The sequence below is a fragment of the Calidris pugnax genome, unplaced genomic scaffold (assembly GCF_001431845.1).
Source record: "Calidris pugnax isolate Ruff unplaced genomic scaffold, ASM143184v1 scaffold103, whole genome shotgun sequence".
Taxonomy (NCBI): Eukaryota; Metazoa; Chordata; class Aves; order Charadriiformes; family Scolopacidae; genus Calidris; species Calidris pugnax.
Genome location: NW_015090990.1, coordinates 7065794 through 7078595, shown reverse-complemented (window position 1 = coordinate 7078595; position 12802 = coordinate 7065794). Strand labels below are relative to the sequence as shown.

The 12802-nt window shown below is 42.0% G+C and overlaps 1 protein-coding gene and 1 long non-coding RNA gene across 7 annotated transcripts in view; one reads left to right on the top strand and one right to left on the bottom strand.

Annotated features, from left to right (window-relative positions):
• LOC106895207 overlaps positions 1–12506 on the bottom strand; it is a 29590-nt gene extending 17084 nt beyond the window's left edge. For 3 of the 5 annotated variants that reach the window (XR_001413383.1, XR_001413386.1, XR_001413385.1), the window contains exons 1-4: positions 12233–12506; positions 8920–9016; positions 8434–8617; positions 3295–3411 (exon numbers count right to left, since the gene is read on the bottom strand). This is a non-coding gene — a long non-coding RNA (uncharacterized LOC106895207). The remainder of the gene's footprint in view (positions 1–3294; positions 3412–8433; positions 8618–8919; positions 9017–12232) is intronic. The other 2 variants (XR_001413384.1, XR_001413387.1) reach the window with 1 other exon arrangement.
• The window catches only part of STK39 (serine/threonine kinase 39), a 103623-nt gene continuing 103087 nt past the window's right edge, over positions 12267–12802 (top strand). For both annotated transcript variants that reach the window (XM_014954432.1, XM_014954431.1), the window contains exon 1: positions 12267–12324. In XM_014954432.1, coding sequence (XP_014809918.1) covers positions 12276–12324 — 49 coding nt within the window. In that variant the 5' untranslated portion in view covers positions 12267–12275. The remainder of the gene's footprint in view (positions 12325–12802) is intronic.

Genomic DNA, 12802 nt, shown 5'->3' with positions numbered 1-12802 from the left:
CCAATGCTAAAACCAAATACAAGACGTATTCTCCCTTGCACGCACCTAACTGCTTGTGTGCTCACTCCCCTGGCCCAGAAATAGCCTGTGGGGAAAAGTAATCAAGGTATATGGAAGAGTAAGGAGTGGTATCATAAAGCTTTGGTGGGATAAAGATGAGAGATCACATCTACTATAAAGTACCAGTACTGCCGGAGAGAATAAATGAGTACTTGAACACATGGACTTTCTTCAGTCCTGGAATAGAGTTACTAAACCTCTAGGCAAAATACAGGTAGGTGAGCAACTATGTGGAGCTTAAACCCCTTAAACAAGTTGAGGGAAAAGGGTCATTGACACATGAGAGGCACGGACGCCTCCTGACAGCAAGGAGGGAAGCAGAAAAGTTGTAAAGGCTGTAGAGAGTCAGCAGCTCTGAACAACAGCAGGCACGGTATGGCAAAATTTATCTGTACTGAATTTATGATTTTAATAGGTAGTAAAATTATGTTTTCCTCTTCCTAGACTCATCTCTGGAAAGCACCCTGGGATGAGACTGAGAGGCCAGAGCAGCAGTGGCTGTCCCTAAAAACATTCTCCTGTCCTTGGCAGCTATCTTCAGTTCTGACCTGCACCCGTCTCCAGGCTTGCTGCTTCTGCTTCAGAACTGAAGAAGCTGTGACCTAAAAACCTGTCTTTCTTCTTCATCTCCCCAACACTATCAATTAGAATGGTAAGAGATCACTCCCTCCCACAACCTTGTTTCTGTGAGTATAAAGATATATATAAGCTATACTCTAACAGAACCTCTCTGACTCTGAGTAAGTAGAAGTCGCAGAAGGATGTACACATCCACCTGCTAAAAATAATTCAAGCTTCTGCAGATTGCTTAGATAGTTGAACTTATAAGCAAAGACAAGGCAAGAATGGGAATTAAAAATTAACCTACGAATCTAGAAACTGACAGTCTGCAGGTGAGATTGGTCCCTTTGCCTCTGATTACAGAGTGTACCTGGCCCTCTCACCTGGCTGAGTGAGTGGCAGCTGCTTTGGAATCAGTTCATTGTCTCCTTGCAGTTTGGGGCTGCTGCTAAATGATGCTCAGTAGCATTGTCTACTGAGAGACTGAAGATTGATGGAGTGGTAGAGCCTGAGACCGTGTTGACTCTGCAGCCAGAGGAAGCCTGTCTGTCTGCCTGCAGTATTACTCTTCTTCCATTAAGCAAGTGGTTCTAGCATCCAGGCTAGCCAGCTTGGCAACTTTCAGGGGCACAAGGTTAAAAATACTCTAAAACTTGAGAAAACACAGGCTCTTTCTGTTATAAAATCTCTCATTTGAAAGTAATGGTTCTTTGGATTTGTCTGGCTTGGCTCTAAGAATGATATGAACTTATAATTCATCAAGAGAGTGGAAATGTCACCTGAGCCTTGCTGAGGAATATGAGATCAGCACTAATGTGAATCAATACAGGTTACTTCCCTGATTCATAAAGCACGTGTCAGGTTGCAACTCCCCTGGCTGAAGGCAGTCTGCCTGATATATTTATCTAGTACTTGAATCAGTGCCCAGCTTTGCAGAATACAAGATTTCCATTTAAAAGTAGTAGTGAGTTTTGAACCCTGAGGCTTGTTCAGAGATCTCACATTGTCACTGAGACTCATAGGTGCTTAAATATGGTTGGATACATGCCCTAAGAAAACAGTCCTAATGGTGATGGTGAGTGAGCAGCACTATTTCCAGCTCAGGGGTCCATCACAGTCAGCAGGGGCAGTTTCCTGAAGGCTCTCATCATTCATATGCTGATGCTTCACTTGTACTGATGCCAGTGATCCTTAGACACTAGGGCTGAGTCCTGCACCTCTTGTGAGTCACCTTTATGTGCTCTGAAAATATACCTGGCAAATGTTTTTTCTTTAAAAAAAATAAATCTGAAATACTCATCATTTGGGGGCAAAAAACATTTGAACTGATTTTCTTCCCCCTGCTTTTTGACTAGTTCATATACCAGTGCTTCACAGAAGTTACACAGTTGGATAAATACTTTGCTAGAATCTCTAAGCAGCTTTGAAGAGGACTAGTACTATCTGCAGTGCAAATGCTAATTTAAGCAAACAAAACCAAACCTATTTTATTCATATTGCGGGAAAATCTTGCGTAAGCCTAGAGTAGATAATTTACTTTACAGCCCAGAATCTAAAGCACTAATTGAAAGCATAAGTCTTTATTATTTGATTTAATAAATTTGGCAGACAAGATCTGAATCTAAAAAGTAAACATCTTCTCTAGATTCCCTCTCTGTCTCTGTACATGTGCTGTTGCTTAATTGTTCAATACAGCACTCATACAGTGAACTCTATCAGAGAATATCAACAAATGCATACACAATTAGTATGGTTTTTTGCTTCATTAAAAATAGTAGCACTTTACTGCGGCAGAAGAAATATATCTTGCAAATGTTATAACTCCTACATAATTTGAGTTCACATATTACACTGTTTCAAGCAGCAAAAAATACTCTTATCTAACTTCAGAAGTACAACAGAGGGACAACATAAACTTGTCCCTTTAAGGGAGAGGCAACAAAAAGCCCTTTATGTATTGTCACTTGCTGGAAGCCTTGGGAGAATTAACAAAAAAGAACTGCTACTTTATTCCTTGTCTGACAAAGCAGCAGAGGAAATATTCATTTCCTTTCCCATTATTAAAGGCTACCATGTTTCTGCCTATTAAAGAAAAGCTATCAGATGTAAATGCAAGTACAAAACCTGTTTGGTCTTCATTAACCATGGTATGAACAGATTTTTGGAATACATTCAGATATCTGCTTGCTAAAAGGTTGTAGCAGAGAAAGGAGTTCCTGCCCTTCAGTGGGAGGTGCTGCAAGTGAACACAGGAAAGTTCTTAGCCAATTTTAGTGCTTCAACTTTCTTTCTGGACAAGAGTAAAAAATATATGGGCATTTTAAAATTTTCCAGGTGATAAATGGAGCTCACTGTGATGGCTTACAACTTAAAAATGACAGTGATTTTCAGTTGAAATATCACTGCCACTGTTGATACGGAAAATTCATTTTTTCTGCTTGTTTTATATCAGGGGATTTGGTGGTCTTGCTTCAGTTCTGCAGCAAACGATCACCCTTACATCACATTCTGTACGTGCCTCGTCTCCCTCCTGTCTTGGGGTTGGTTAAGGTGCCGTATGTTCCTTTCTCTGTCTCTGGCTGGGGATGACCTTATCTGTCATCTTTGATATCTGTGATGACTTATTTCAATTTTTGTCTTTTTTCTAAGAGGCATTAATTCCTAGGTACTCACCGCCTTTGTTATTTGAGGTTTTCTATTTCTTTTTATGTTTGCACATCCCATATTTTCTTCTGCCTCCAGCTACTTCCATTATTAGTATTCTAGTTTCGAGTTTTCTGTCAAAAACACCTGCAGGTTACCAACAATGATCCATTATTAGAACTGTTAAATTGTACTTTGCACTATTAAATAACAGGATATGGCATCAATGAAGCTGAATCTGAGACTGTTCCACTACAACCCCTTTCAGTATGGATGGTATTACTTCAAAATTACTCTCACCTGTGCCACTGAACTAAGGGAGTAAGATAACCAACTTTACTGTGACCTGCTCAAACTTGTGCCATGTAAACTGCAACCTAGAATATTTATCTAGCTGAACAAGTCTGACTTTGTCAATCAAACGCTTAGCTGACATACTCCTTTAGCGCATCTGTTCCAGCAAACTGAGAATATTAAATTATATATTTTTGCCGTCAACATGAACAAGTCTATGGAAGATTTTACCTGTGCCCTTCTGTTTTGTTACCAGGACATACTCTTTTGTCTCCCCTGGAGTTGTGTCTGTAGCATATCACAAGCCTCCACAGTTAATCCGATATCACAGAAGCTACAATAATGCCTACATAAAATTTCACTAACTCTTTTGGTTGCTTTTAAAATCCACACGTAGCCTACAATTTTAAATACATTTTTCTCTAACATCTTAAAGATCAGCGCTCTGCTGTCCTTTAAAAAAAGAAGTTGACATAGGGGTAAGATCTTCCTCCGAAATCAGTAAGTGGAGCTGGGCTCCTCCTGTCACAACCTGTGCTAATGGCATTAACTTCGCAAGCTCTGCTCTTCACATATGTTTTTGGCAATCACATCCACGTTTTGTTCAAATCAATCATCTGGGGTTTTGATCTACTCTTATTTATCTGCCTGCCTTTCACTTTTGTTCACTCATGGAAGCAAAGGTTTTCATGGCATTTCTTTGTTTTCTGTATGTTAGGTATTGCCCTCTTTTGTGCTGCTGCTGTTAGAACCACCTGCAGGTCTTCCTGGATTTTGAGCTCTGCCACTTTTCTCCCCTCAGGACTGTGCTGGTTCTCAGTCCCATGTGGAACATTTGGGTGTTTTCCACCCTCTGCAGATTTCTTCCTGCAATAGACAACTGGTTGTCTCAGCATGTGAACAGTTTAGCCTAATTTTGGAGTACTGAAAGACTGGGAGTGAAGTTTTTGTTCAAAAATTCCATCCACAATCCAATCCACTGTAGGAAACTAAAGTAAGTTCCTAAAGGCACACAGCTGAGACAGGCTGCATATTCCCTTATAGTCCCACTTTCTTTGGTTAAAAGACATCACATTCATACATTTCAGATATATGTGTAGTGCATTGCTCAAGTCTTTGTAATACAAATTTGAAGCAAACTTATTCCAAGCAGTGTCTGACGTGCATGATGTGTTAAAGAGATTTTAGTTACTATAGGAAATGCGGTGATACTCCAAGAGGTCTTTTTTCACTGACACTGCATATTCAGATGAAAGCTGTGTTTAAGTATCTTCCTGTTGTCTTTTGCACTGTTGGATATTGAGTTGTCTCAGAGCTTCTAGCTGCCCTGTTTTCCCCATCAAATACTATTCTTGCCTTTTGGTTGTTACCCAGCAATATTCACCCTGGGCCCTACACATCCCAGAGTGTGCTGTGCCTGCTCCCCTTGCTCGTAGCATCCTCTTCCCATACAGCTCTCTCTGGTGCCACTCAAAGATCACATCCCAGAACTACACCACTGCAGCTGACGCTTTGTGTAAGTGGTACGACCTATATCAGTGAGTACTTCCACACCAGCACCATGCCACGTGTTGGTGTCATCACTGGGAAGAAAAAGCTGTGCCTACGCTAGGACTTGTTTACCAACAGAGAGAAAACTGCATCTTACTGGCACCATTTCCAAACATGTTTTTCCTGCAAATTGACAAAATTAGACTTTTATATTAGTCCAATAAGCACCTTTACATAAGCATATCAAATAGAACTAGTCAAAGTGTGGTTTCTGCTGCTATAACAAGTTTTGTAGGTGCAATCATACTGGCCGGAGTACTGGGTCGGAGTGACTTTGATCCCTGTATGTGGAGAGAACGCATTACAGGCTAGAACAGCAAAACCTGCTTTTACCAGGGTATCCCACTTTTGGGCACAGTTGATTCTATTATTGGTAATGACTTAGGAGTGCTTTCTTAGCATGTTATACATAGTGGTATATACTAAATGTAGGGCTTTTATGGGTACAGCATGATGTCTGCTGGGGGGTGTGGGATGTTGTTTGTGTTAATTATATGCCAGTAAAACTTAAAAACAGGTTGTGTCTAAACTGCCTAATTTCTGTTTCTTGCCTATTAAAAGCACAGCATTGATAAGTTTAGGTTTCTGTCATTTATGGATAAATATTTACAAAAATCATAAAAAACAATAAGGAATGCATTAGAAAAGAAAGCCTCCTTTTCTTCAATTACGCAAATGGTGCAAAACCCAAAGCAATTGTTAAAGGTCTTTTAAAGAAGACTAAAATATAAATATTTGAGTCAACAAATGTTTTTTTAAATAGTGTGAGCATGCAAGGAAACTATTACTGTATGGTTTAGCTTTTCTTATAGATAAGAGAGAAAGGAATTATAGAGTGTTTAGGAATTTTAAAGCACCTCATTGTTATGAGGAAGAGATATTTTTCCTTTAGATTGGAGTTCTATTTTTAATGCCTTAACTGGCATTTTAATCTTCCTAGAGTGAAGACTACTCACTTGTTACTGGATTTTTGTTTCAGACATTATTCCATAGCTTGTCTTGGTACCAGGAACCATTGTGAACTTTACTTGATAAATAGGAAAGGATGGTAACTTCTGACCTTTCCCCTTTGCGTAGATTGCCATGTTTCAGCACTTTATTGAAGTAGAGGGAATTAGAGCAATAGGCAGTTTTCTAAAACTATGCGGACAGCACTTTTGCTCTGCCTTGTGACTCTGGAAGTTAATGATGGTATGGCAAGCACTCCCAGCAAGAGAAACATTCAGACTTCGTGGTGCTATGTCTGTGTTGCCAGGGCTCTGAGCACACCAACTGCATTTGCAAACTCTTTTCCTACTCCTAGGGGTTTCACTCTCTGTACTCAAGGCCATCTTGGACATGGTCCTGCTCTGTAACCTTGAATCAGGGTGCTGTGACAACAACCAAGGTCCAAGTAAGAGCTGTAAGAAGCCTTGCCTCGGTCCTCTGCTATGTTCAAGTTCAGGCCCTTGCCTGTGGTCCTTGCCTGAGCTACGCTGCAGCTATGCTCGCTCCTTGCCTGAGCCTACTACTCTATAGTAGGTGCCTTGCTGACTGAGCTTCCTAACTCCTGCCCTGTCCCCGTAGACTCGCCTGGCAGTCACTGAACTGTCACCGACTCTGGCTGCCATCCCTGGTCCTGTTCCTTCGCCTGGCTGGGGTCCTGCCAGACGCCCCTGGTGCAGCCACTGGCCCTGCTGCCTCGCTGGCACCTACAGTTCCTGACTTGCCTGCCCTCGCAGGGCAGCCCAGCCCTTGCTGCTCCCTGACATGGCTTGCTCCAGCAGGAGCTCTTCATTAAACAGCTTTCTTCCTCAAGAGTGACCTAGGTTGAGGAGCTCTGCCAATGCTGTGAAAGCAGAGCAAGCTGCCCTGAGAGATCGGAGCCTGAGCTTTTTATAATGCTCAAGATGGACTGGGAATCTTGTTGAGTTACTTGAGGAGAAATTCAGCCAGCAGCTCTGGACAGTTTAATTTCTCATTTGCAAATCATAATGCCGGAAAGAAAGCATAAAATACGAGCAAGGTTTATTTTGTTTTTAACTGCTGTTTTGATTTCCCAGAAAGTGCTGCCCATCAGACTCCAGGTTTTCTATCAGAAAAAAACCTGGAAATTTTAAATGTCATCACAATTTTTTGTTTAATGGTTGGTTTTCATGTAAAGGCACACTTATGGCATTTAGATTACAAAATTATTTCAGCTTACATCCCCCAAACCAAAAGGAGAACATTTTAAAGTGTTTCAATCCCAAGAACTCAAGCACTTTATAAACATTGCTGAATTAAATTTGCAGTTTTCCAGTAAAGTATGAACTGTTCCTTCCTCAATCCTATAAACAGAAACGAGGAAAGGCTAAGGTCATTTACTCAAATGATGAATAGCCTTTTATAATTAAAGCATTTTTTTGGACTTAGTGTCATTTCATGACCATGTAACAAATCTAAAACTGTGCTCCTGCTTAAATAGTGGCACATCCCATTCTCTGCTATTGACCACACTTTTCTCATGTCTCTCCTGTTTATCACTTGTTTGGCTGCCTGGTGAAATAGCTAATGTTTTCAGCTGAACAAAACCAGAAATTAGCTGTCAACCAGATTATGCCCCTGATCTTGCAGTGAGGCTGTGTGAAACCCCATCCTTAGAAAATATGTATTATATTCCCAGTATTGCTACATGTATGACCTTTAGTAAATCCCTTACACTTTCTCTGTTTCCAGTTGTGAAATTGAGATAATTATATTCCCCGGCCTTTTGGTATGTGAAGATTAATTTATTAATATACATGAGATGTTCATATCGTACAGTGATGCAAGCCATGAAAGTTCCTAGATCAACTCTTTTATATGTTTGAATTTTATCCACTCACAACTACAGAGCCCCAGTAAACCAGACACCTCCACAACATCCAAATGATACTAAACTGGACTTCAAAAGCAACAATAATCTTTAGTCCATTGTCATCTTCATGGTGACTGTGGCCTAAATGAATTCAAAACATCATAGTGGAAATTGTGATTCCTGCAGGTTCCAAAAAGCATTTGTTGCAAAAAGGAAATTGTTGTCAATCCACGATTGGCTAGTTTGTAAATATTCTAAATGCATGCACAGCTCTGAATTTTGAACGTTTGAAATGTATAATAATTGGTGTGCCATCATCATTTTGGCAATGAGCCACTGGTGCTTACGGTGCTGGGATGAGCTAATCATTTCTAAGCTGGTGCTTTTCAAGTTTTGGCTGGTTTGGGAGCAACAGCAAGTTAACTACAAAATGTGTTCTCATGGTCTCGTCTGAAAAACTGGATCGGGAGGATGTGAATACTTAACTACCTTAACAGGGTTCCTACCATGCAATGCTGGCTGCGATGTTGGGAAAGGAGCTCTGTCGAGACTGAGGCTGCATCTGCTCTCCGGTTCTGCAGAGCAGCTCACATAGGCTCCATTACTCTTTTAAGTGACGTCTTCAATATGCCTATCAAGGCCCCTCACATTCAGAGTAGTTGAGACCAAGACGTTTCCTTTATCTGTGGCCTGAAAAATAGCATAGTCAAAAAAGAAAATAGTTAAGAAAAAGTTTTGGTGTTCACAAGGAGGAGAACAGTACTTCATTCTGTTTCTAACAGAAAGAGTCACTAATCATAGTGGCACACGGTGTCGCACTGACTACTTACCAGAAAGGCAGTGGAAGGTTCTGTTGCATGGTACACTAACAGCTTGGGACATGGCATATAATGAAATAATTAAAAGGCCCATTAGACTATATAACAATAAGCTCCAGCTTAATGGTTATTGGTTCAACAATCATTAATACCCAGAACACAAAATCTTCCTACCTGAGTTTAAGGAGTAAATTTGCTGAGTGGAACAATCTGCAAAGCTTTACACAGGTTGGGGGGGAAGAAAAGAGACACAGGCATCAAGGCCTTCAACCTAGGAAAAAAATAGAAGTAGTTTATTTTGTAAGGTCACTATGCTCTGATAGACATTAACTTCAGGGAGACTTAGTAAGAACACAGCTGACAGTGAATCTGTCATTTCTGAATCTAATGTTTTCCAGTCTATTAAGTAAGACACTTTTTGTAATGTGAATTGCCAAGAAGATTCTCATGCCTTTTGTAAACAGAAACTAACCTAAGCTGCCAGCTTTGATGAAAGCAAGCATCCTAGTCACAATAACAGGCATGTTATCTATTTAACTATACATTTACTAGAAGAGAAAGGGAGGTTGAAAGCATTTAGTCCACTCCCATCAGCACCAGCTGCTGCTGTTCTGTCAGCCTTCAGATCTCATGATGTTGTTTAAAGCACTACCATCCCTCACCGCTACCAAATTAGAGGCTTTCAAACTTTATGTACATAATTGCAGAGAGCTATGCTACACCATGTGAGGGTCATAACTGCAACATTAGGCCATTTTTTGCAGAGAGGATGGTTTTACTTCACTTTTTTTCTGAGGCAGAAGTAAAAATAGAGAGAATAGTTCTTTTTCACTCTGTTTTAGCCTATGCTAGATTATATGGCTTTTTAAGTTGCATCTGCTGCCTTTCTACTGCGTGGATGCTATCCCTTGTGCATGCTACTAGTGTATGTACCAGTGCTTATAACCCCCAGTCCTCATGCTTTTCTTTGACTTTATATAGGTATGTTTATGTTTAAAGCTAGTTAATTGGTCTGAAATGTTATTTATTCTTGTCTAAATCTTTCAAATCTGTAAATGAAGTCTGAGTTATTTTGCTCTATACTTTTTGGTTTTTTGTTTTGTTTCTATCTGCAGAGGGAACTGCTGGAGGCTTAACTTGGCTTAACTTTTCTCCCATGGTGGCCTACAGGGTTTTAAATATCACCAGTTTTGTTTGTAGCCTGGCTATGTAAAGCCTTTTTTCACTTTGGAATCAATAATTTGGTGACTGGATTCAGTGACCCAGCCAATCCCTTGGAGTCGCATATCTTCAAGCACTAGGAAAGGCCAAACCGCGCTTAGACCGGACTAACCTTAACTGCCGTCAGTTCAGAGAACAGTGACTTTAAGTGAGTCCTAGCTCTTTCCCTGGAATCTCCAAAATCTGCAGATTTCTATTCTGTTCAGTATCCGGAAAGCCTTGTGGAAGAACTCCTGCTTGTAATGCTTTGAACAGCCTTCAGTTCTTCTCCTATGTCTCCAGCAGGGGACCTGCTTTTCAAAGGCAGCTTGGCCTACTGGCACGGACCAGCCCCTTCAAGGTCTTGCTGTTGCTTTCTTTTCTATTATCTTACCCGACTGTGAAGCTCTGGTATTTTTCTTGAGTCGTACCCTGAATGCATGGAACATTTCCCGCAGGTTTATAAAACTGCTATCCTGGAAAGTTCTTCCAGTAAAAGCTGCTCATTTCAACCAATGGCAGAGTGCAAGTGCACTCTAGAAATTTGCAAAGTTGTAGAATATATTGGGACGATAATAGGGACAAGAATTACTATAACGGTATCAGATGTAAAACCAGCAGTTTCGACAGTGATATGGCAGGAGCATCACTGAAATTCGTGGCTCAGGAACTAAACTCACCCTCTGCCACCACCCGCAACAAATGAGTACAGATGGAGAAGCTGGCTGTTTTCCATCAATAGTGAGTAACCCATTTTTCTGTGCTGATTGATTTGGCCTGGGCTGTTGCTGTCTTACTCTTTTTTTTCATGCTATTGCTGGCAGAAAGGTCTTCTCTACTAACAACAAGTTTGTCTAGTCTTGGCATTAAGCTTAATATTGAATGACAATTTAATACTTCCTCTTCCAAGTCTTGCTGACCTTTAGTTTTGTGGCAGATAATTTCTAATGTGTGTATATGAAAATATTTTAATCACCTAGCTTTTAAAAATTAGATTCAGAGGAATCATTAGTTCAGCACAAAAACGTACAATATTTTTTTTTCCACTATTAGAAGCCTCTATACTGAGCTTAACTGTTGCATGTGAGGAAATGGAAGTTCAGTGCACAAACAATACCCGATTTGCAAGTTGCAGGTACACCTTCTGATGAAACTTTAAGCAGTAGTGAGGAGCTTATTCTTCCTTCAGCTTTCTCAGCAACAGAGCAAAACAGAAGTTACTTGATTTCCTTTTTGGAATGCCCACCTATAAATTGAAAGTCTTCACTGAATAAGCTACACAAAAAAGTTTAGTTAGTAGAAGAGGGTTATCCTGAACTGATCTAGGACTGAGTAAGGCATATAACAGGTTGTATTATGCGTATCTTTTTATGACTTGAAATGTCACTTCATCATACTTCCTAACAATTCGGTTAGAGATTCAGTTTTGCTTTTAATCAGCACTGACTTTGAAAGCGCTCCTGCTCACGTATTTTCATTATTAATTCTAATTACCATAAATTCCTGCTGTAGTAGGAAGTGAGATTTTAAAATCTATGGAAATCTTTTCTTACCATTCTTCCAGCTTCCCGTAAATCTTAAAATACAAACCATTCAAAGTAGAAGTGAGACTGTAGACTGCACAAATAGCTATTTTCTAAATTATTTCATAGTAAGTAAAATCCTGCTGATATAAACACTGGCACTACTAAGAGGATGGAAAGATAAAAAATAATTCTATACTAATATTAACAGCAGAGTTTCATCTAACCACAGACTTTTCTTTTTTTTAATCTCATGTTGTCTGGGAAGCAGTAGTTATTATGATTCTGGTCTTGGATATTTGTTTAAATCCCTTGGTTCTAGTTAGCCAAGGGGAACTTTCCTTGACTGTGTACAGTCCCTCTTGGTAGCATGAGCCGAGGCAGGGCCTGCACTGAGGTGATCCAGTGTGGCTCTGCTGCTCTCCCTCACCTGGCTCAGGTCAAGTGGCAACTTAACCGTTTTGTGTGACTGGAGCCCTCATCACTGATGGAAAACACATGATTTGGTGGGTTTTTTTTTTTGCTCTCCTCAAATTTAAGTAATCTTGTAGCAGCAGTGCTCTTGGCAGTAACACCTTTACACTCGAGAGCTGTGCTCCAGAGGTGCTCCTGTGCTTATGGTTCGGGCCTAACAGGTGCCTTCCAGCATCCCTGCCACGTACCTTCCCTCAGGCCCTCCCCTCGCCCCCGTCCTCAGCCCTGGCGGGGTCCCGCGGGGCCGTGGCCTGCACACGCTCAGCCCGACGCCCTTTACAGGCCCTCACCGTGCTTCCAGCCGCCGAGAGCCGGGGAGGAAGATGGTTGGAGATGCCACCGGGCAGGTTTCAAGGCGCTGGGAAAGCCGGCGAGCCCCCGGGTGAGCGGGGCCGCCCCTCCTCATCTCCCGCGGGGCTCCTCCGCCGGGGACCCCGCGGTTCCCCCTCAGGGCGGCGGTGCGGAAAGGGGGCCGACCGCCGCGCTCCGCCGCCGCCCGGGGTCCGGCGGGCCCAACCGCGGCTCCTCTCAGCGGCGCGGGGCGAGCGGCCGGGGCCGGCAGCGGCGCCCGCCTCTGCCTCCTCCCCCTCGGTGCCCTGCCTCCTCCCCCCGCCGGGCGGCCGGCTGCGCGGGGAGGGAGGGAGAGAGAGAGAGAGAGAGGGGAGAAAAAGTGCTGCGCTGTGTGGATTATTGTGTGTTTGTCATCTGGAATGGTATAAGCTGTAGGTACAGCATCTCCCAGCGGTGATTTATGGCCCCTGTCAGGCAGCACCAGCGCTTTGTCTGCTGTAGCGTGGAGGATGAATGCGGCGCTGTCAGCCCGGGCAGGGCACTCTTTCTCTCGCTCTGCTCCCCGACTC